This window comes from Notothenia coriiceps, unplaced genomic scaffold (genome assembly GCF_000735185.1).
Source record: "Notothenia coriiceps isolate Sejong01 unplaced genomic scaffold, NC01 NC01_scaffold00017309, whole genome shotgun sequence".
Classification (NCBI taxonomy): domain Eukaryota; kingdom Metazoa; phylum Chordata; class Actinopteri; order Perciformes; family Nototheniidae; genus Notothenia; species Notothenia coriiceps.
The window spans coordinates 30,404-52,939 of record NW_011350010.1 but is presented as its reverse complement, the minus strand read 5'-3'; the positions used below and the strand labels follow the sequence as shown (position 1 = coordinate 52,939).

Below are 22,536 nucleotides of genomic sequence, written 5' to 3'. Positions count from 1 at the left end.
ATATGAACATATACCAATGACTGAGTCTCCGAACAGTAAGTGAAGGCTGACCTGCCCTGGCATACAGAGTACAGTGATGAGTAAGTGCTTTATAACGGGGCGGTTTTGGCGCAGCGGTCAGATCAGATCAAGGGGCGTTGGTGAACTCCAGTTCGAATCCCGCCTCGGCCGCCACTGCGTCAGGCCGTTGTGTCCTTGGGCAAGACACTTTACCCGCATTTGCTCCTGTGGGTAATGTCCACAGTAATGACTCTTACATGTCTAATATGTGTAATGTGTATTTGTAAAGCACTTTGAGCACCTGTAAAATCGCTCTAATAAAAAATGTAATGCTAATGTAGGTGCATTCATATCAGATCACCATAGTCCAGCACATTAAGGGGGCTAGCTGTTTAAGGACTAAACCAAACGTAAAATAAATGAATTTTGACTCATTTTCTTTTAGGTACATCTGAAATTGGAACAAATGCCAGTCTGATACTTCAAAGTGCAGTAGGCTTATATATCATACTGCAGAATGACTTGTTGATTCATCAGTTAGCTCATTATTCACGTGTGTGAGCTGAAGGACAAGCAATTTTAAAGAGACAACTTTGAACACGTTATGGATATCTTTCTTTTTGTCCTAAAGGTTATGGAAATTAAAATATATAAGGAAAGAAAATAAGAATAATCATTCATTTAATTTACCAAAACAAAAAACGTGCCACCAAATCTGTATATTTCTCGGCACTAGTGTTTCTTGGTTAAGTATGTTTAGAATGTATAACTTCAGTAAACTCTTAAAAGTTTAGGATTTGAACCGTCTTTAGGCTTAAAGGAGGTGTTCTTCTAGGCTTTTATATCAATACATCCGGCTTTAGATACACACACACACACACACACACACACACACACACACACACACACACACACACACACACACACACACACTGTTTGTGAACCAATCAATGTTTTTTGTCTCACTATTGAATTTGACCAGACCTATACACTGTAATGATTTCTTTGAAAAAAAGAACCATGCTAGAATCAAGTGAAATTCATTTATTATAAATCCAACATTTACATTTTAAAACAAAACAAACAATATTAAAACCTGTCTCCTCTGCCTGCGTGGTGACAGCAGAGACAACAAAGGTTAACAACACACACACACACACACACACACACACACACACACACACACACACACACACACACACACACACACACACACACACACACACACACACACACACGTCAGAATGTCAGTCTGTTATTTGTCTCCACGCAGCTCATCGTCAGTCCTGAGCTGGAGGGAGGAAGAGGAAGATGAAGATGAAGCTGGAGAAAGATTATTCCCAGTGCTCAGAGTGCTGTAGTGGTTCTGGATCCATTCACCCTCACTGGGATCAGATCCAACTGGACATTCTCCTGGTTCACCTCTCACACTTCTTCTGTCTCAGTGAAGAGGACACACTGACCCTCATTGAAAAGAACAACAACACATATTCACATCCCAGCTCCACACATGGTGAGGGTTCATTTACAATGTGTGACTGTGGGCTGTAAACAATGCTCTGTACATTACCCTGTAAAGAAAGTCTGAATGTATTGCTTCCAGTCCATATCCAACTTAAGTGTCTTTTACCACACGGTTATCGAAGTAATTCAATACTAGTCCACGTTGCATCTCTCAGAAACAGAAACACAGCTGATTGTCTGTCACACGTCATTATGGCTTTTTACGTTTCTTTGCTACGAGCTTCAACTTAGTGTAATGCAGATTTTGCAATACACCCACACATTTGAACAGATTTTCATTTCCATATTTCACCAAGATCGTCTTTTCTCGACTCAGATGATCACATTTGAAGTTATGATGTAATCAGGATAGTACGATGATGAAATTGTCTATCACCGTTTTGTAGGGCAGATTTTCACTCACAACACGGCACTGTATTTGGTTATGCTTTCACACACAAAAAAAGGACTTCAATAGAAGCGAACGAGAGCAGTTCAGTTTAGATTTCTTTCCCAGTGATTAAGGTGGGAATTGAATCACAGACCTGAGCCACAGCTGTCTAAAATAAGTGACATCAAGTCTGTCGATATGAAAGAAAATGTGTTGTAAAGGCAATCCTCACACTCGAGTCTTAACTGAGAAAGATATTGTCCACACATCATCCAGACAGTCCTGATCACATGGCCCACGAGATGTTGGCCGTGTGCTCCTTAGCCTTCATCCTCAGCACGGCGATGCTGGACGAGCGCCTCTCGAACTCGGGTTTGGTCTCGAAGGCGACGTGGTGCCCGTTGGGGGCCGGCGTGAGGAGGGAGTCGGCGCTGAAGAAGTTGTTTAAGGACACGTGGCTGAACTGGTTCTGCTGGGCGGGGAAGCTGACGTAGCCGTGCTCTGAGGAGCCGGGGGCCGGGCGGGGGGGGTGGGAGTACGAGGAGACGCAGGGGGGGGAGCCTCGGGGCAGCATGCAGGACGACACCACCGAGCCCCCCGGAGCAGGAGGGGGCCACAGGTTGTTGGGGATCTGTGGGGAGAAAACAGGGGTTTAGATCAGGGGTGTCCAAACCTTTTTCACCGAGGGCCATCCCTTAAAGCAGAAGCCTCACATTGATTACAATAAGGAGAAATAGGAAGGGTGTATTTCAAGCTTGTAAATAACTCATCGGGCTTTTTTCTTATCAACTATGATATGTTAGAAAATGTTTCCAACTTTAATCGACTGAATTAATTCGAAAAGTGGTTTTATTAGCACATGAATACTAGTGTGTAATATATGTGTACAGATATATTTAAGAAGTACAAGACAAGCACAAGTTTCATTTGTGGGACGTATAACATTATACTTTTTGAATTAGCTGAGGACCGATTCAAAATGGTCTGTGGGCCGCATTTGGCCCCCGGGCCGTAGTTTGGACACCCCTGGTTTAGATTATTTGGATAATGGCTTTGATTCAGGATGCATTAGGGTACATACTTAAAAAACGTGTTTAATAGATTTATATACTGTACAACATTGGCAACCACATAAGGCATAGATTTCTTTTTGAATAAGCATGTTTAGACGGATAGATTATCAAACCTTACCACACACACACACACACACACACACACACACACACACACACACACACACACACACACACACACACACACACACACACACACACACAGTAGGATATCCATTTCATCCACCTCAATTGGAGGTTGGAATATCAGACACATATCCCAATGATCATTTTAGAGCAGTTCACATATTTTTTATGCGTCACAAAGTGTTGTGCAGCCTCTGTTGGTATGTTATGAGATGCAAGAGAAAAGAGCGAGAGAGAACAGGGATCACTTCCATCTGGTCAGCACTCAGTAAACAGAGCTGAGTCTAAAGAACGGCATGTCCGTCTTTACGTAAAACTCTAAAAAAAGGCTGACGGCTAAAACACATTCAAATAACCGAATTCACCGACAGGCAGTTTGTTTGGTTCATTTGGCAAGATTTCAATCAAATGCAGAACACAAGCTGGTCTAAGTGAGTAGCATGTGAAAAGCATGATAATTCATTTGTTCTTTAATTGGGAAAATGAGGTCACTGAAATGCACAGATATTTAATGCTTCAATAAGTAATATGTGCCATATACCCTAACCCTTCAGGTACAAATGCACCAAAATAGTTCCATACATGTTACACCAATAAACAAATACCTTCAGCATTTGAGAACATTCTTAAAAACACGAAACTATAAACTGAACTAACCAGCTTTTGCTCAACATAATGCCAAAATATATATTTACAGACTTTTTTAAACAAATACCACAAATCAGTCGTGCTGTGGTCAAGAGAAAGTCCACTTTGACAGTTAAACAGACGTCTCCTGGACATGCCGGAGAATCAGCTTTACCGACGTGTTCCTGAGAACATGTGCCATTAATCAGCTGACCTCAGAATTCAGCCCCAAAAACAACAAAACTGGCCAACACGTCAAATTCAACCAAAATACAGAAAATCTCTTTAAAACCCACAAGAACACAATCCAGCTCCGATGTGTTCAGGGACACAGATACATGCAGGACGGTGCGTTCGATGACAGTAATCTGGATCAGCTGCAGATCTATCAGGACCACGTGTGGAGGAGAAGACGTCCAACACATTTCTGACCTGGTCTCGAGCCAGAGCGGAGAAATGATTTGACTTTTTCTGTTCTCTTTCGTTTTACAACTCCACCTCTGACACACATTTTCCAGTTACATCAATCCAGATCCCATTTTCTTGACACATTAGATCAAAGTTAAGGATGCAGATCTGGATATATGATGGTGAACCTTTCCATATCACTCGAGCTGATTTGACATCTACTCTGTGGAAAACAAAAAGGTATTTGGAGGAACAAACATCTTGTTGTCATTACTCTTTCCTTAGATAACCCTGAGCAATGGTTCATATTGTTCTCACAGCTGACCTCATTGGGTGCACATATTCTATTGTTCACACTTTAATGTATGCTGTGTTTATATGTCATTTAGAAATTCAGTAGGTGGGTCTGCTATAGTGTTTTCTTACTTGTTCTGTATAATTTAATGTGTTGTACTCTATTCTCTTTAGATATGTCTCTCTATTTTCTGTATATTCATGTGCATTGTCTTTTTACTTTTAAAAAAGTCCAGATTTTGCATCAATAAAGTTTCTCGAATCTGATCTTTTTTTTTTTTTTTGATAATGTGCAATATCTTCTTACTTGATGCTGTAACTACAAATAAAATCCACTTATTGGAACATAAAGTAAATCTTAATTAATCGAATCTCTTTGCACGATCCACACACTCTTAGTACACAATGGAAACGTAAAAACTATTGTTGATATGTTATCAAGATTCTCAATTTGTTTTTTTACGTGTTCTTTTTCTTTCTTGTGCATTGTGATTTTACATGCTGCTCTAACGGACACACTTCTCAATGTGGGATCAATAAAGTAAATCTGATTTAATCTCTCTCTGAGCAATCCTCTCGCTCTTAGTGCAAACTGGAAATCTAAAAAATAGTTTCAACACATCATCCAGAATATTTCCATCTATTTATTATTTATTTTGTATTAATGTGCAATGTCTTTTCACATGCTGCTGTCACAAAACAAATCCCAATTTCAGATAAAAAAAATAATGTAATCTTATCTTTTTGAGAATCCCTACTCTCTTAGTACAAGCTAGAACTTTCTAAATATATTTTCAGTTCATTATCCAGAATGTTTTACTCATGGTCAGCATCTTTTCACATGCTGCTGTAACGAAAACAATTCCAATTTCGGTTAAAAAACGAATATCTAATGTATTCTCTTTGAGCAAACTCAACACTTTCAGTAAAACTAAAACTGGAAATGTAAAAAATATTCCATTGCATTCATAAGTAATATCTTCCTGCATGCTGCTGTACCAAATAAAGCAATTCAGTATATCGAATTTAATCTAGTCTAATATCTGAGCAATCCACACGCTCTCGTACAAACTACACTTTATCCAGAGTCATGCACAGAAACCCTGTTCATTTTTTATTTCTACACATGTTTCTTCCTGCAGGATTACAATGGAGCTCCTTCCTGCATATCCCCATGTTTTAAAAGCCCAACCCTCGGTCCCAGTGTGTGATCGACAGCCCCTTCCCACACGGACAGACTGACAGCGTCGTCTCTCTCACCTCATCTCGTACCTGACCTTTGTCCGAGCTGCAAGATGAACGAGCAGCGAGCATGAAATCTGATATAAGGCCATTCATTCAGGCGGACACCTCGCAGCTCTAATCAGAGTCTCTTATCTGAAGATGGGTTCATAACAAGTGATGAATGGAGCAGCAGAGAGAAGCCTTCATTAGTCGTGGAGTGTGGAGAGTATTTTAGGAAAGAAGATTATGACGTGAGCATTGTGCACCAGTGACCATTGATGGAAAAATAACTAAAAACATTTACTTAAATTCTGCGTTAAGTAAAATAGTTTAATTGAGTATTTCTATTTTATGCTATAAACTTCTACCCAAATTTGAAACTAATATTGTACTTGTTATTCCACTACATTTATCTGACAGCTTAGGTGACTACTTTCTTACTTAATTCTAAAAATTAAACAACAAATAAAGTATAACGTTTTATTTAAGCTACCAACTTAAATCCCATATATAGTGCAATTTGAAGGCAATAAGTTAATTTATATTACAATAAACAATATATATGATTCTGAAATGTTGCATAATGTGTACTTTTTGGTGTACATTTACTTGAGTCCTATTTGTACTTTTATTTGTAAATGAGTTTTTTTTTAATTGTGTTATTTTACAGGAGTACTTGTTCCACTTCCTTTGCCAGTGTCCTGTACAGTATGGTTGTGAAAAACGGATAATCACATCGTAACTAGAACTCGCCTGTGTGTAGCTGTCGGTCCTCGGTAACACTGACAGGTCGTAGGTGGCTGCGAAGTGAGTTTTGGCCTGTTGGATCTGCCCGTAGCGCTCTCTCTTCCTCCATTTGGCTCTTCGGTTCTGAAACCACACCTGACACGAAAACACAGGGAAATAAAATCCAATGAGACAAAAATAAATATCTATGTAATAAATATGAGTTTGTGACAAAGTGCCTAGTAAAAAAATTCTAAAAAATAATCAATTTCATGCAAAATAATCCGAAAACAATTAATAAAAAACAGCTACAAATTTAAATTAATTAATGCATTTAAAAAAGGAAGTTCAACAAATGTCTTTAAAATGTTTATTATTTAAATGTTTTATTACAAGTCTGCTATTTCAATAGTGATGTTACTTTACGCATTGCAGCATCGCTCCACATCCATCGTCTTAAATCCCTTCTTTCTTTAATGGTTTCTTTTCTCCATAAGTGAAAGCTACCACAATAAGAGCCTGCTGATAAACCGTACCTGCACTCTGGCCTCTGTTAGCTCCGTCCTCATGGCCAGCTGTTCCCTCACATAAACATCTGGATAGTGTGTTTTCTGGAAGACCTTCTCCAGCTCGTCCAGCTGCGCGCTGGTGAAGGTGGTGCGGTGTCTCCGCTTCTTGCTGCTGGACACGTTGCTGTCGCATTTGTCTCCCATGTCGTCCAAATCCGGTTTGTCCTGCCCGGTGCTCACCGGAGAGGCGCGCAGAGTGCAGCAGTTATCCATAGACCGGCCGAGGTCCGTGTGCAAAGGGTCCTCGTCTGGTTTTGGCACACCGTAGCTTCCTGGAATACAAGATACACATTAATACATTTAAAATAAATAAATAAATAAAGAGATCAAGACCATAAAATAGCCCTTAATATTTATGCATTTAATGACACTATAGTGCAAATTAAAGCATGATTACAAATATATGATCACTTGAAATAATTTTTAAATGTTAACCTTTTAATTTTTAAATTAACTTTAGTATTTTTAAAACAATGGGAATGATTTAATATATATAATTGGTTGAGCTATAAGTGAACTTAATGTATAATAATGTAATAAAATACTCGGGGGGGAAAGTAAAAAGAAAAAAAGGAAGAAGAAAAACAGCGAAAATATAATTACAAAAGAAACACGTTTTTTTAGGCCAATAAATAAATAATAAATATAACAAATAAATACATACTAATATATTCTATTTCCATCAGTTTAGTTTCTCTTTAACTCGCAGCACACATGCAGACAAACTCCTGTACAGCTGCAGAGTTGTTGCAGTAAAAGTGAAAGTTACAACACAGTTTGTACGCACCGTTCTGGTCTCCGCACGGCGAGGCACGGTGCTCCCCGCTCTGCAGCCCGAAGGCCTGCACGCATTTCGGGGAAGACTTGGTGAAGTACTGCGCGCTGTCCAGGCTCTCCATGACTTGGTCCATGTAGTAATCGCTGGCCTTCATCGTTTGGTTTTTCAACGCGAATTTATCCTCCATGTACTCCATCATCTTAACCCAAATCCGCTTTAATCAGAAGTCAGCATTAAAAAAAAAAAGAACTAATCGCTGTTCTGCTCGGATGGTCGCAGCGATGCCTTGTAATGCAATAATTCGGAGTTAATTTGCTCTGTCTTGAAGGCACGACGTCTTTATAGCCCCGAAGAGAGTGAGAGGCTTAAGAGCTGCCCTCCTCTCTGAATGCGAACCAACTCCTCCCCCAGCCCCGACCCAACCACACAGTCTGAGAGCAGAACCAGAACTCTAATGTACAACATGTTTGGACATCCACAACGAGGCAGTAATTCACAGCTGCTTGTTGGGACTCAGAATGGGATTTAACCGGATTCTGTGGATCCTTAAAGCTCGCTGATCTCTGCTGCTCATTCGTTTCGTTTTTGGGCCAGTTTGACATGTTTGGTACCGGAATAAAGTGAACCGAAGAGTTTGGTTAAATTCACTTTAAAGATGCGTTATGGGGAAGAAGCATATATTTTCTAAATTATTATCTTTTAACCTTTTAGCTTTTCGTGTTTGACAAACTGATTTGTAGCCATATTTTGTTTAGGCCTTACCAAAACTGATAACGCTTCCAATTCAAGTATATAAAAGGCGTTATGACACTTGTTTAATATATATAAATCTGTATAGAAAACGCAAATTCATTTTAAAGTTAATTTATGTGATTGTGTTTTTGTTTTTTTAGATAATAAAGCAAATGCAGTTAACATAATACGCACGTTTTCCGCACATAAAGAAATACACGGAAGTCCTCAATTATTAAATTCTTTCGTTATTAATGCGTTCACAAGTTTTTTAGACACACATTTCATGGATTACATGAATTAAGGATTATTTCTACACCTGACATTTGGGACAGAAGATGATTTACTCACGTTTCTTAGCTTTAAACTGAGCTCTAGTTTTCCATCATGTCCATTTACTTGTTTAAATATTAATTAACCACATGCACCAAAAAACGTTTTAACAATTTATTTATTTTTTACCATGAAATATCAACGATGTCGGATAATTTAGCGCATGTGTCCACGTAGTAAGTGAGTATTATACGGGAACATCACGCAGGCCTTTGGTACACGTATTTGCAATATGAATGCATTTTTTTTCAATTGCGACAAAAGCATAAAAGCCTGATTTAAAAAAAAGAGAAACACAGTTCATTTTCTCTGAGCAGCAACAGTGTATTTATTTTTAATTTGACAATTTAGTAGGCTATTAATAACATCAAATTAGAAATGAAGTTGTCATTCAAAGGCCCTATAAATGAAATATTGACCTCTCTTTCTTGATTTAAAGAGCAAACGGCCTCGTGCTGCAGGAGAGTGAAGCTTCATTGACTCGAGCACACACAGGACTCACCAGGGAGTGTTGTGCAGAGAGGAAGAGAGTTCTTCTTACTGCAGGATTTATGTTTCCACCAAGCAGAGCCCATCTGCCTGCTCCACATCTCCACCACCTGCAATGCACACCAGGCGTAGCTTTGGTTCGCTCTGGGGTCAGTGGCAGTTACCTGGAGCTTCTCGGTGCCACAGGAGAACAAATAAAAATAAATAAGTAGCAGGGGGGTGTCTTATTGGGCTTCTAAGATGACCTCGCTCAGTGGCTCACGCTGAGGAGAAAATGTGAAAAGTTCACTGAGGTTTGGTGGCTCAGTCTAATTCATGAAGTGCATGCGAGCCACCTGGACACATCTTCACCTTCACTTGGAATAAAAAACACATACTAATGGTGTCACTTTATGTTGAAAAGTGTTGGGGGCATGGGGGGGGGGGGGATATTTAAGTAGGCGCTTCTGGGTAATGTAATAGGGTTTTCCGTTTGACGTCTAACCACCACAATTCATTCAACATTCATAAATCTGTTAAAGAAAGCTTATACATTTCAAGGTTTGATTAGATGTTTTTAGTTACTGTGAAAAAATAATATTGAAGGGAAGTCCTAAATAACAATTTAATCTTTTTTTCACACTTTTGCTTTCAACGTAAAACTAGCATGCATTTTGGTCATTTTATAGTAGGCTAATGGGGGGATATTTTTTTATGTGAGCTCAACTTTATTTGGACTTGTATTTATTGTTTAGACATATTTGAGCACTTGTAAATCTACTTGATTAAAAAAAAAAAAAGCTTTTATTCTAGATTAACATTGCATTTTTTTGTTTTCTAATTATGCAAATACAATTATCTGAAAGTGTACTTATTTGTTAGTTAGCAAATCTTGGTGCATGCTTTCAAATAGTGGTAGGGACGTGTCATGGTGTAAATAGCACACATGACGGTCAGAATTGGATTGAACTGAACTATCATCCATTTCAGTCTTGATATGACTCAACACAGACCAAAATGTGCAACTCAAGCCGGAAGAAACATCACATCACGATGCCCAAAGCCACAATTGGGTCTTATTCAATCTTTTGAAATGTCTTCAAATGTTTGGCAAGCCCTGAAAGAGAAAAACAGGCAGATTATTTCCCCCTAAAAACACAGATTTTGTGGAGTTTGTGAATGTCATTCGAGTCTGCAGAACATTTCATGCTTTAAAAGTTTGTTTTTTATATTGTTTGTTTGTGTTTTTCTCCAGGAGTCAGGCATTCCTGAGCCCTGACAAAGCCCTCAGTCACTCGAGTCATCTGGGTTCATGTTATCCAGATGCTGTGACACAAAACTGATCTGAATAACAATACAATAAGGAATCAACTTGAACAGTAAGAAGTGTTTTGCAGGATTCATATTCATGATGACCATTAACATAACAGCGTTTCCTTAATGTTGGGGATTCTGTTCAATACAAAACTAATGTAGGTCAAATGAAAACATAAATAGGAAACAGATAGAATCCTTCTGAATGCTTAGTTTGACCTTTAATGTTTCAAATCTTAGTCAAATAGTTGCACTCACACATTCAAAACCTATAATCGTACAGAAATTGTTGTTTCTTGAATCTTGGAGGACAAATTAAATCATTTAAACACCAGTATAGACAAACCAGGAAGAATACAGATATAATCCACGTAAAAAAAAATCTGATTCCAAAATTTAAATAAAAGGAAATTATTGTTGAAAAAAAAATTGGGATTCTGAAAAATATGTGTGTATACAAAAGATACATTTCATAATAAATTACTGAAATGATGTATATTTTATAATTAATTAATGAATGTCACATAGGTAAACATATCGTTTGTACACACAAGCACGCACAACATGTCCCCTTACTTCCATGAATGTCCTCTGTATATAAATACCAAGAAGTCCAACATCGGACAAACGAAAAGATAATTCTCTCAGGCATCATGTGACAGCACTCCTGCCCTCAATTTAGAGGAACGCCTCAGACCTGTTTTCATCTCTGGGATGTTTTAAACCACCAGTTGTCGTTGGGGGAATAAATGAGCTCTGACTTTTACCAGAGAGCAGCGCAGAAACGTTTCTGCCTGTGTGAGTTTATTCACGATGTCTTTATAAGTCGGTTTCACATTTTCAAGAGAGCTTGCACATTCCTCAGAGTTTATATCCATTTCCTATTTCTTTACCTTAGCTAAAAGAGATGGTTAATTGTGGAAGGCAGGAATAAATCAAAAGAGATATCTTGTTATGTAATCTTTTCTTTATCGGTAAGGGATTGTGGGAATTTGAGTTATGGTTATTTTACATTTAATTGCTTAGTAAAGCCGTATCTCTGAAAAATGATATAACTACAAGTGTGGTTCAAACCTAACGTGGCGTCTGTAACCTTGAGGACACATTGCCCAGGTTATAATTAAGCAATAGCTCACGACAGGCCGTGGTATACGCTCAGTATATCACGGCTAAGAACCAATCAGATTGCTTGATTTGACTTGTCCGTTTTATAAAACAGGGATAATCTCCACATATATACTTGTGTTGAGAAGCCTATACTCAGTAATAACTGAGTGCTTTCACCTGTAATATTGGTGTAATATGGCCCTAGGTGTATTAAGCATGTAATTTCAATTATATCCAAATCAATCCCTTTTGAATATTCCTAAAACTGTCTTGAGTCAAATTGACCTTGAACGCCTGACAAAAAATGTCAAAAAATCGAAAGCAGTACCGCATGCTTTCAAAAATACTCAGCAAAATGGACACTGTGCGAAACTGTAGCTAAAACTTGGAAGCAGCCTCTGTTACGGTCCTCTAGTCTAATGCACTGGAAGACAGCACTCAGAGGGATTTGGATAGCCACGGTCTCTCTGGCAGACTCCATCTGACAACTTGTGCTGACTTGAGGTCAGGCAGGCTGAGAGGGACATTCCTCATCTTATCTAAATGTGCGGTGGAGCACTCATTTCACCACGCAATGGATTTTGGATGTCTTAAGTTACATATCATTTAGCCATAACCCAAAAGTAAACAGAAGTAATGAAGACTGGTGGACGCTGGTTCAACAATATCGTTTCAGCAGCGGTAGTTGGGGAGGAAAGCCTGGGAAAATCTGAACACATGTCAAAGAAAGTGACAATATATAAGTGCACATTTATTTCACCTGTCTCTGCATGATGTATGCAATACATATCTGAAGTTGGCTTTATCAGAGTTGTGCATTGACTGATTGATGACAGATACTCCCCCCTTGATGTCCCCCCTGAAGGAGAACACTGCTCTTGGGTTTCACAACATCCCCCAAGTGGGCTGGACCACCACATCTCTGGCATACGCCACTCTGAAGACTGAAATCCCTGCAGTACAGTCAAAACACAGCCTGCAGACATGTGCAGAGCGAAAGATAGGAGAAGATAAATACACAGACATGCATTTCCTGCCAGGGAGCCACTCTGCAGCTCCGACTATTTGTTTTGATATTCATTAAGTTATCATTTCCAGGCGGCGAGGAACCTCCGAGCCTCGAGGTCCATCGCCTCCGGGGGGGGCAGTGTTTGCGGACGGACGCCTTGTAGCTCTCCAAACTCAAATACACCAGAGACAAGGCCATTATAATCCACCACTGGAAATAAAGAAAACGTTCTAATTCCAACACCAATGTTTGTGCCCGGCGCTTAAAAGCAGTCGTTTCAAACCCACTGTTGGCGAGCGGGAACTGAATGTAGCCACTAAAATGACACTTAACCCTTAAAATGGCGATATTTTGGGGAAATTAAAGAATTACTGTTTTTCTAATATCTGGGCTACAATTACAATTTCATGACTTTTTTCAAAATGTGACTTTTTTTCTAAAATACATTTCCCATTTAGGGTATACATTTTTTTTATTGAACCTATATGACATCCATATAACACCAACACCACACCCAGGTTACACCTATAATATACCCATATCACACCCAATGTACAACCATATCACCCCCATGTTACTGTACCTCCATATCACACCCATGTTACTGTACCTCCATATCACACCCATGTTACTGTACCTCCATATCACACCCATGTTACTGTACCTCCATATCACACCCATGTTACTGTACCTCCATATCACACCCATGTTACTGTACCTCCATATCACACCCATGTTACTGTACATCCATATCACACCCATGTTACTGTACCTCCATATCACACCCATGTTACACCCACATTGCCCCAACTTCACACCCATAGTACATCTAGGTTCCACCTGTGTTACACATGTTACACCCATTTATTACACCTATCTTAAACCCATATTGCTGTTATTAGACCCATAATTCACTGTATTTACACGAGTATAGGCTTCAAAACACAAGTCTATCTGTGAGTGATTATCTCTGTTGTATAACCTTATCGGGGCGATGTGTCCTCCAGGATACAGAAACTATTCAAGGGTTACATTTTAGTCTTAAAAGAGCAGAATACGTGTAAAAGGCAAGTCTCTTCCCACGGCTGCAAACTATAGTTACTTTGTTTGTTGTCGAGACAGTAAATCAGCATAGAAACAACCGTTCAGCATCCAAGGAAACATGAATTCACGGGTATAAAAAGTTCCTGGTTCTGATTTCCTGCCATCATTTGCATATGAAGCGTGCCATTGTGTTTGGTTCAGGCGCTGAAACTTGAGCTGAGTCAACATAACGAAAGTGCCCGGAGATATTTGGGCTGGTCCGGGTCCTATTGCTCTTAATTCATTTTTGTTCGGGACGGGGAGCTCAAGTTTTCAGCTGAGTTTGAAAAGAACAGCTGCAGGGGGAAATGTTAAATTGTGAGAAAATATCCTTTTTAATAAAAATAAAGAGATTTTTCGTCATGGAAGGAAGAAATGGTCTTTTGAGATCCATTGGTTCAAATGTTGGGTCATCACCACAACACAGGTTGCTAGCAAACAATTGCATCCAAACTTTCCTGAACTCGATGCACATATTTTGAAGAACCTGCATTCTTAGGGATATCTATCTGAAAATGAACCAATATCAGATAGATGTGTCTTTGAGTTCTTCACATGTTGGGTGAATCTTAAAAGCTGTGGAAGAGTTTGTGTGTTACTTGTAGAATCTGTCCCTCTTCTTGCCTCCTCCCCAGCCGCCGCTCTTCATGACTGGGTTGTCTCGGAAGGACATGCGCTCCTTTTTTGACGGAGCAGACGTGACTCTCGGAGGAGATGGGACTTCTTTTCCTGGAGACGTAGAAGGAAAATGCATCAATATCTCATGTGTGAATCGAACGGTGTCAAATCCACTTTTCATAGACGGTAATGCATACAATGTGTGCTTTTTAAAATAGCAGATTTAGTGTTCGTCAATCGTGATTCTACTGGATTGTTGCTGACATGGCCTGCTCTTTTTCTTTGCTCAGCCCTTGTTATGGTCCTTAATAGCGTGGGTTATCAATAATCATCATTGAAAGGTTTCTAGGGTTAGGGTTAGGAAGGACTTTGCCCTCCAAAACAAACAGTTGCTTCAGTTGTGGGAAAAGTAATGTATCATTTATTGTACACCTAAGGATTTCCCTCTAAAACAGGGGTCTCAAACTCAAGGCTCGGGGGCCAAATCCGGCCCGCGACTTCATTTGATGTGGCCTGTAAGAGCTTGCAAAGAATATAATACGTTTATTATACGGTTACATGCCACTTTACAGAAGCAGGTTATCCATAAACTACATGTCCCACGATGCATCTCATTTTGTGACATGCGCACTGAAGAGACTTGCTTTCAACCGTAGTTAATTAATAAGTTATTGTCCTATCCGATAATAATCCAATTCAGAGGCAATCATGTAATATAATACATTATTTTATATATATATTATATATCTATATAGTTACAACCGGCCCTTTGAGTGCAACCTTTATGCGAATGTGGCCCGCGATGAAATTGAGTTTGACACCCCTGCTCTAAAAGGACCGAGTCAAAATATGACCTCATGTTGTCTCTCATCAAACAACAAAGAAAACTTTCTCTCTCAAGTTGCTCTTGTCAACAACCAATCAATGATGCCATTTATCTAAGCAATAATAACATAATCTAACACAAAGAGTGTTCCTTAAAACCTTAAAACAAGAAATGTGCAACTCTTGACCTTGCATGAGTTACATTTCGACTCCAGTTGAGTCTCTCTTTCATGAAGCTCGAGACAACACAATGTTAAACCTGGCTGTAAAGTCTTAAGTCTGAGCAGGTGAGTTGTGTGTGAGCTGCACCAGAGGCCCATTCCTTTCCACCTGGGGATCAGTGTGGAGCTTTTCAAACACACAGTACAAAGGCAGCGCTTCCACCGGGGGTGATGCGTTCCACGTGTCGGCCGCCACACACAGGGCGCCACACAGCGGGGGGGGGCTCTGGAGGAGGTGGGGGGGCAGATACGGCTCCAGATATCTGCACAGCTGGCACACTGTATAGAATATCCAACCACTCTCGAGTCATACCTTATCGCACCTCTAAAGATTTTGATTTTACACATGTCTGTCGTGTAACACCGTTTTCCTCCACTCACATTCGTGTAATGTAGTTTGAAGATAAACCGCCGCAGTCTTTGTGCTTATTTTCAGAAATTCGGGTGGTTTACTAAAGACTTTTGTCCAATTATCTGATCTAAATCTCGACGAAAGTACTGCGGTCGTGCCATTTAATGTACGGAGATGGGGGGAAAGAAATGGCCGCACATTGGACCCAAACCGCTGTGACCAAATACATTGTTTTCGACCATTTCACTCCTATTAGAGTTGAACGGCGGACGAAATTGAGGGAGCAGATATGCAACTCAAGTGGTTTCCTGTGCACAGGTAATGAAAATATTTTGTGAGCCTGGAAACGCATTTTATGGCAGCGTCCCAGCAAGTGGTGAGTATCGCATTGCAGCGGGTTAAAGAGTATTTATGTCATCGTGACTGCAATGGCAAAGCAAGTGAACCTCGTCACTTTAAAGCCTCACTTTGATGTATGCACGCCACTTCAGAAGGCACAACATATATGATCAATATTATTTGTTGTGCCTATTTGGGGGTGTGGGTTGACTAAAAAACATTAGCTGCTTATTTAGCTAATTCCCTTTTTGTCAACCAATGTCCTTTAATTTGTTTTTCATGATGCAACTCAGAACCCTTTGTGTCCTTTCCAAGTTTATAGAATATCTAATTGGCTTTATGAGAAATGTTCTTGCCTTGGACACATTCATATTTCAATTTGACACATGTTGCTAAGTGGTGTTTTCATCATCGCAGACAAAGGGGCTTTCTCTCTGCAGAACAACGGTCCGCCTGCCTAACACGACAACGCTCGCTGCTGCACCTCGTGGAAATCATTTTGAAATCATCACCGGAATCCAATTTGACTTCGTTACCGGGGACAGGGCTCTCCTTCTCTTGGATTCCTGAGCTTGTTTAAAGTGGTCATCTGCCGTCAGTCTGTCAGTGGCATCTTTGTCGCTCAAACTCCTGACAGAAGACCCAGTCATTCTTCACTGAAAGGACTTTCTTTTTTTTTTTTTTGCCCGTTTCCTGTCAGAGGAGAAATTCGCGGCACTCTGTCCCCGGCCCGACCTCATGCTGCCCCCCCCCTCTCCTCTTTCAGAAACAGCCGACTAGTGGACTCAGTGTAGGCTGGATAAGCAGCAGACTTTATCGAGACTCTGGGTTCTTGGCCTGTGTTACAGAGGGGGGGCGTGTGGCGCAGTGGGTTAATGCGCTGATCTTTGAATCAGAGTCCCACAAGCAAGTTTGAGTCCCACTGCAGTCAGCATGTCGTTGTGTCCCTGAGACGCTTCACCCCAAATTGCTCCTGCAGGGCCGGCCCTGACCAATTTGCAGCCCGAGGCAAGATTTTAGCTGGCGCCCCCCCCCCAAAATGCAGACACTCACTATGATTCGCGTATGCATGCACGGTTGTGGCACCACCAAAACAGAAAGATATGGACACAAGATGTGTGCAAATGTATTTAGTATCCTATCCATTTGAGCATGATTTAAGTGGGGGGTGGACCTCACCTCCTCTAGGGGGGTCCGGGGGCATGCTTTTTTAAATATTGAAGTTAAAAGCATCAATCTGGTGCACGTTGAGAACAATATGAGGAGATCTATGGATACCTCTCTCAACACCCATTTGAAACAGAACTGTAAGCAGATTTTCTTTTTCTTTATGGATATTTTACAAATCAATTTAAAACCTATAATTGCACACTAAAATCATTATTTCAAAAAATAACTATTTCACATAAACGTCTAGTTTTTACTGGGGCTGGGGCAGTTCAACTTGATTTGGGGGGGGGGTGCGCCATAGTTTATGGGCGCTGTACGCAATATAGGCGTAGTTCTGTTAGTATAAGATAATAAGATGTACTTTGTTGATCCAAAATCTGGAAATTGTGTTGTTATGAAATAAAAAAAATTTTTTTAAATTTAAATTATTTTTTTATTTTTGGCGCCCCCCATTGATTGATGCGCCCTTAGCATTCGCCTATACTGCCGATGCCAAGGGCCGGCCCTGTGCTCCTGTGGGGATTGCCCACAGTATTGAGTATGTAAGTCGCTTTGGATAAAAGCGTCTAACAAGTAACATGTAATGTAATGTAATAAAAAACATCTGTACACACATGTGCTTAATGTACAGGTATATACACACATTTGCATACAAAGATATTAAAATAATGACAATATATGATACTGATGATATATATTCTTAGGTTTGTATATGAAATTGCTTGAAACATTTGGACTTTTTAGGCAAAATGTCAGTTTAACTTAATAAAAAGTGTCATAAAGCTAACATAAGCATGAAGTAAATATGTTATACAACCATATTCAATAAATACAGTATACATATATCTGTCTGTCTGTCTATTATTCAAATCATATGTTAGGCATGTGTGTATGGAGGCATGTTTATAAAATACTTTTATTGTTGTGATTAAACACTGCTCATTATTTATTTACTGAAAATGTTGTTTAAATTAGCTTTTAAATCAAACATTGGCATTAAAAGTCTCTATTGACATTTATCTGGATTACCAGTCATTGTAAGAGAAGAATAAAAACAGAATCAGTGACTTGAATTGTTTACTTTAAGAGAATAGGCGTATATTGTATTTCAGAACATTTTATTAATGTTTTTTTGGATTCTGTTCAACAATCACTCGGAAATCCCCTGTAAACGGGGCGATTTTGGGTAGAAAAACGACTCACTTGCATGACCCAAAGAGTTTCTGTGAGGATAATCGTTCTCGTTGCAGAGCTGGGCAGCTAAACTGTTGTTGGCGCACGATCCGCTGGCGTGACGTTCTGCGGATCCCAGGTCCGCCTGCACGCACAGAAACACACACAGAAAAGAGGCCCAACATGACACGCAAGCACTCCTGCATTTCGAATAACATTCAACAACCAGGGGCTCTGCCGTCTGAACATATCTAAGAAACAGGAGGAGAGGGCGTCTCCTCTTGCCAGTGATCATAACTCAAACTGCTCTATAACTGCGCAGGGAGACCTGTTACTCCCGACTTCAAAGCCCTCACCAGCATCACAATCATTCACGGGTCCATGCAAACTTCTCCAAAGTGACACTGGGATTTCTGCAAGTAAAATGAAGAAATTGCAGCCGGTTGATCCAATTGGAAGTGTCACTGTGGAGTGAAACAAACCTCCCCCCCTGCCTCCTTTAAAACCAATGAGACAGGCTCCAGGAGAGGGAGCCCACTGCAGGACCGCTGAATGTAAATACTGCATACCTTCACATGCATGAAAATAACCCCCCTAGAGAAGATCAAAATCAAGATGCACTGTCATTGAAATAAATGGGGGAAACAGAGGGGGGGTGTACTCACCACGAGCTGCACTCTGCCTCCGTTCAGAATGTCCGAGCTGATCTCCGGTAAGAAATGCACGCTGAGTAAAAGATAAGAAAACATAGGCCCGGACATTTAGAGCTCTGCATATCTCAAATCAATTCAGAAGTTTCCTTTCTTCCTCGCTAAGCTATTACCTCTGACCAAATAAACACAGATGCCATGTTTGATCATCTTAACGTCTATTCGTTAGGTAGGGGGCCTCACTGCCTCTGTTACTGAATGTTTTATGGTATGTATTTTAATAAACAGTAGTTATAATAAAAGGCATTTTGGTTCAACTTTGTTCCATGGTATCCAAAAACAATCAGTACAATAATAACATTTTAAATTAACAGAATGAAGCATGGCCAATCAGATATCCTTTCTTTTTTATTCATAGGACCTGACCACCACCGTTAAACACTAAAAACGTCAGATAAATCAAATCTCCCTCGTCTCACTTGTTTTTTCAATTTTAGTTTCTTCACTTTCCCTGCACAGAACGATGTAGTGTTTTTGTACTGTTGGTTATAAATGCATCCATTACACGAGGCAAGCATCCCCTTAAATGGGAGTTTGGCAATATTTTTGGATGGAAATGTATTTTTAATTACTGTAAAATAGTTAATTTAACTTTATGTTAGTGGGGAAAGAAGTGGCATCTCACCCTACAAATAGTTTTGCCTATTCGGTATCCCCCTCTGAGACGTATGCTGCGTCCACAATCAAATAAAAATTAAATTTTTTGTAGTATATAGTTCCGCTTACATGCCATCAGGATGTTACTGATGTGGCGTGGAGTGATACTGAGTAGTATGTGTATGTAAGCCCACATGTAGAAGTGTGTATGTATGTACCATGGCTGAAGACCTTTTAGGTAAATAAAGTTGTCTCATAGAAACCTTATTATTACACTCCATGACATAAAGTCAATTATACAGCATACTGTGAAGGACTCTTACATTCTTGATGCTCAGAGAGTTTCAATGTTTAATATTTAAAAGCTCAACAGCAAAGAGTGTCTCTTGCCAAAACGTCCCAGTTGCACAGTCAGAAATCACAGAGAAAAACGTTTCAAAAAGATTACAAAATGCTGTAATTGGTTAAAGTGACCATTTAAAGCCCCTGATGAAGCGCTCACCTCTCTGAGCCCCGGTCAGAGCGAGCAGCCTGGGTCTGAAGCCACTGCTGAGCTCGCTGCTGCTTCACTCGCTCCACCTTCTCCGCCTGCTGAAGCTCCAGCTCAGCCTGGACAACTGCACTCGACAGGAAACATCAAACAAACGTCACTGGCCATTTTTTTTTCTTGAAAGCTAAGCAACATTCTTGATGAGAGTGCTGTGCCTAATCAGGGAAAGTTGTGGTGAAGGTGGCATGCTTCTCGGCGTAATCGATACTGCAGGGAAGGGGTTGTTTTAACAGATTCTCACAGAAGTACAAGCTTAACAAATAAACAGCTGAAAAGGGCCTGATCTGGAGCAACAGTTGACATGTTACACTTTAATTACAGCCGGCCAGTTCCCAGCACCGAGAGATCAGTGGTCAGAGCTCCAAGTGTTTACGTTTGGGCTTAAGGTGGTGTATTTGTTTGGAGGACTCAGATGCATTGCTATTTAAAGTCTCTGATAGATGCAACAGGAGGGGGATCTACTTTTTCTAACAATTGTGGTTCTTTGTTAAATTGAATCTAAGCAGTGTTTGCTAAAGAGAGAAATCTGATGGGCTGCTGATTTACGAGGTTATGCTGAAATCCCATAATAAGGTCGTAATTCAAAGCAAACATTTACGTTGTGCTGACAGTAATGCCGCCGCAGATGGGTGTAAACTGATAATGGATTTTGACAGCCTGATGCTGGAACTAATGATGCATTTATTTAAGCCATTAACTTGCTTTTGCTGAGCTGTAAAAAAAAAAAACAGGGGGGAGAATAGCTTTACAGTTTTCATGGGTTAATTGAGGAGCCCCCACTAAAAATGTCAAGTGATGGATGATTCCCCCGGGGCAGCGACGGACAGGAAATGGCTACTCGCACTTCCCAAAAGCTGGAAACACACAGAGAGACAAGGCGAAGGCAGTCTGGAAAAAGAGAAAGTGTGCTTAATGAAGCACTCCAAAAAGAGGGGGATGTCGTGCATGTTTTCATAAATGATAGTTTTTAATTTGCACAACTGCTACTTTGCACAATTGTAATGTATACAGAATAATCCAATGCCAATATGTGTCTATTGTATATTTCTATATATTTCCGTAGCTTAGTGAGATTGTATATTGTGTTCAATATGTTCTTTATATTGGGTATTACTTTAGTGATATATGTCCTTTCTATTGTGACTTTGAATGCACTTGTCGCTGATGTTAATTTGTATTTGTATTATATTGGTATCCTATTGTATCTTTTCAATATTTTTAACTTGTGTAATGCTTCACAACACTGCTGCCGTGAAAAAATAATTTACCATTTTGGGATAAATAAAGTATCTACCTACCTACCCATCTACCTACCTACCCATATATCCATCCATCCATCCATCCATCTATCTATCTATCTATCTATCTATCTACCTACCTACCTACCTACCTACCTACCTACCTACCGATAGATAGGTAGGTAGATCTATCTATCCATCTACCTACCTACCTACCTACCTACCTACCTACCTACCTACCTACCTACCTACCTATCTATCTATCCATCTACCTACCTACCTACCTACCTACCTACCTACCTACCTACCTACCTACCTACCCATCTATCTACCTATCTACATATCCATCCATCTATCTACCTACCTACCTATCTATCCATCTACCTACCTACCTACCTACCTACCTACCTACCTACCTACCTACCTACCTACCTACCTACCTACCTACCTACCTACCTACCTACCTACCTACGTATCTATCTACCTACCTACCTACCTACCTACCTACCTACCTACCTACCTACCTACCTACGTATCTATCTACCTACCTACCTACCTACCTACCTATCCATCAGTCTACCTATCTATCTATCTATCCATCTATCTACCTACCTACCTACTCATAGGATCCTGTATTGATAAGTAAATAAAAATGAAAGGGAAAATGGCTTTACATTTGAAATCCCTAGATGTGAATTCATGAATGGAGGAATGTAGAAATCACAAGTTGATGAGCACCATGAAAAGAGTTTACTTCAGTAGCATAGAGCGTCTCTCCTCTCCCTCTCCCCCCCCTTGAAGCCCCCTGCTGACCCCTCTCCACCTCCTGAATCCCCCTCCAGTTCTCCTCCAGGACATCAGGAGGGGGCCTGTAGGAGTCATGCCTGTTAAGAGGGGCTCTTAAGCACATTAAGAGATCTCGTCTCTTCTGACAAGGGAAGAGCTCTGACTTAATATGAGAGGGTTTGGGAGGAGGAG

General features: G+C 40.1%; 2 protein-coding genes across 2 annotated transcripts in view; both read right to left on the bottom strand.

The window, feature by feature from the left end:
- Positions 1–1,254: 1,254 nt before the first annotated feature.
- Positions 1,255–7,994, bottom strand: alx1 (ALX homeobox 1). Its single transcript, XM_010776731.1, has 4 exons — positions 7,729–7,994; positions 6,909–7,213; positions 6,400–6,528; positions 1,255–2,525 (listed from the first exon to the last, which is right to left on the bottom strand). Exons 1-4 carry the CDS (start codon positions 7,916–7,918, stop codon positions 2,181–2,183), a joined length of 969 nt encoding a protein of 322 aa, XP_010775033.1. The 5' UTR covers positions 7,919–7,994; the 3' UTR covers positions 1,255–2,180.
- Positions 7,995–11,760: 3,766 nt separating this feature from the next.
- Positions 11,761–22,536, bottom strand: part of LOC104950244 (leucine-rich repeat and IQ domain-containing protein 1-like) — a gene marked incomplete at its 5' end in the record, with an annotated part of 40,943 nt that continues 30,167 nt past the window's right edge. Inside the window, 4 exons of the mRNA XM_010776732.1 lie at positions 11,761–14,494; positions 18,494–18,608; positions 19,129–19,189; positions 20,273–20,387. Coding sequence (XP_010775034.1) covers positions 14,361–14,494; positions 18,494–18,608; positions 19,129–19,189; positions 20,273–20,387 — 425 coding nt within the window. The remainder of the gene's footprint in view (positions 14,495–18,493; positions 18,609–19,128; positions 19,190–20,272; positions 20,388–22,536) is intronic.

Coding starts and splice junctions, on each gene's coding strand:
- alx1 (XM_010776731.1), bottom strand. CDS start 7,918: ATGATGGAGTACATGGAGGATAAATTCGCGTTGAAAAACCAAACGATG. Junction 7,214..7,728: donor GCCGTGCGGAGACCAGAACG/GTGCGTACAAAC, acceptor CTTGTATTCCAG/GAAGCTACGGTGTGCCAAAA. Junction 2,526..6,399: donor GGACCGACAGCTACACACAG/GCGAGTTCTAGT, acceptor TTCTCCCCACAG/ATCCCCAACAACCTGTGGCC.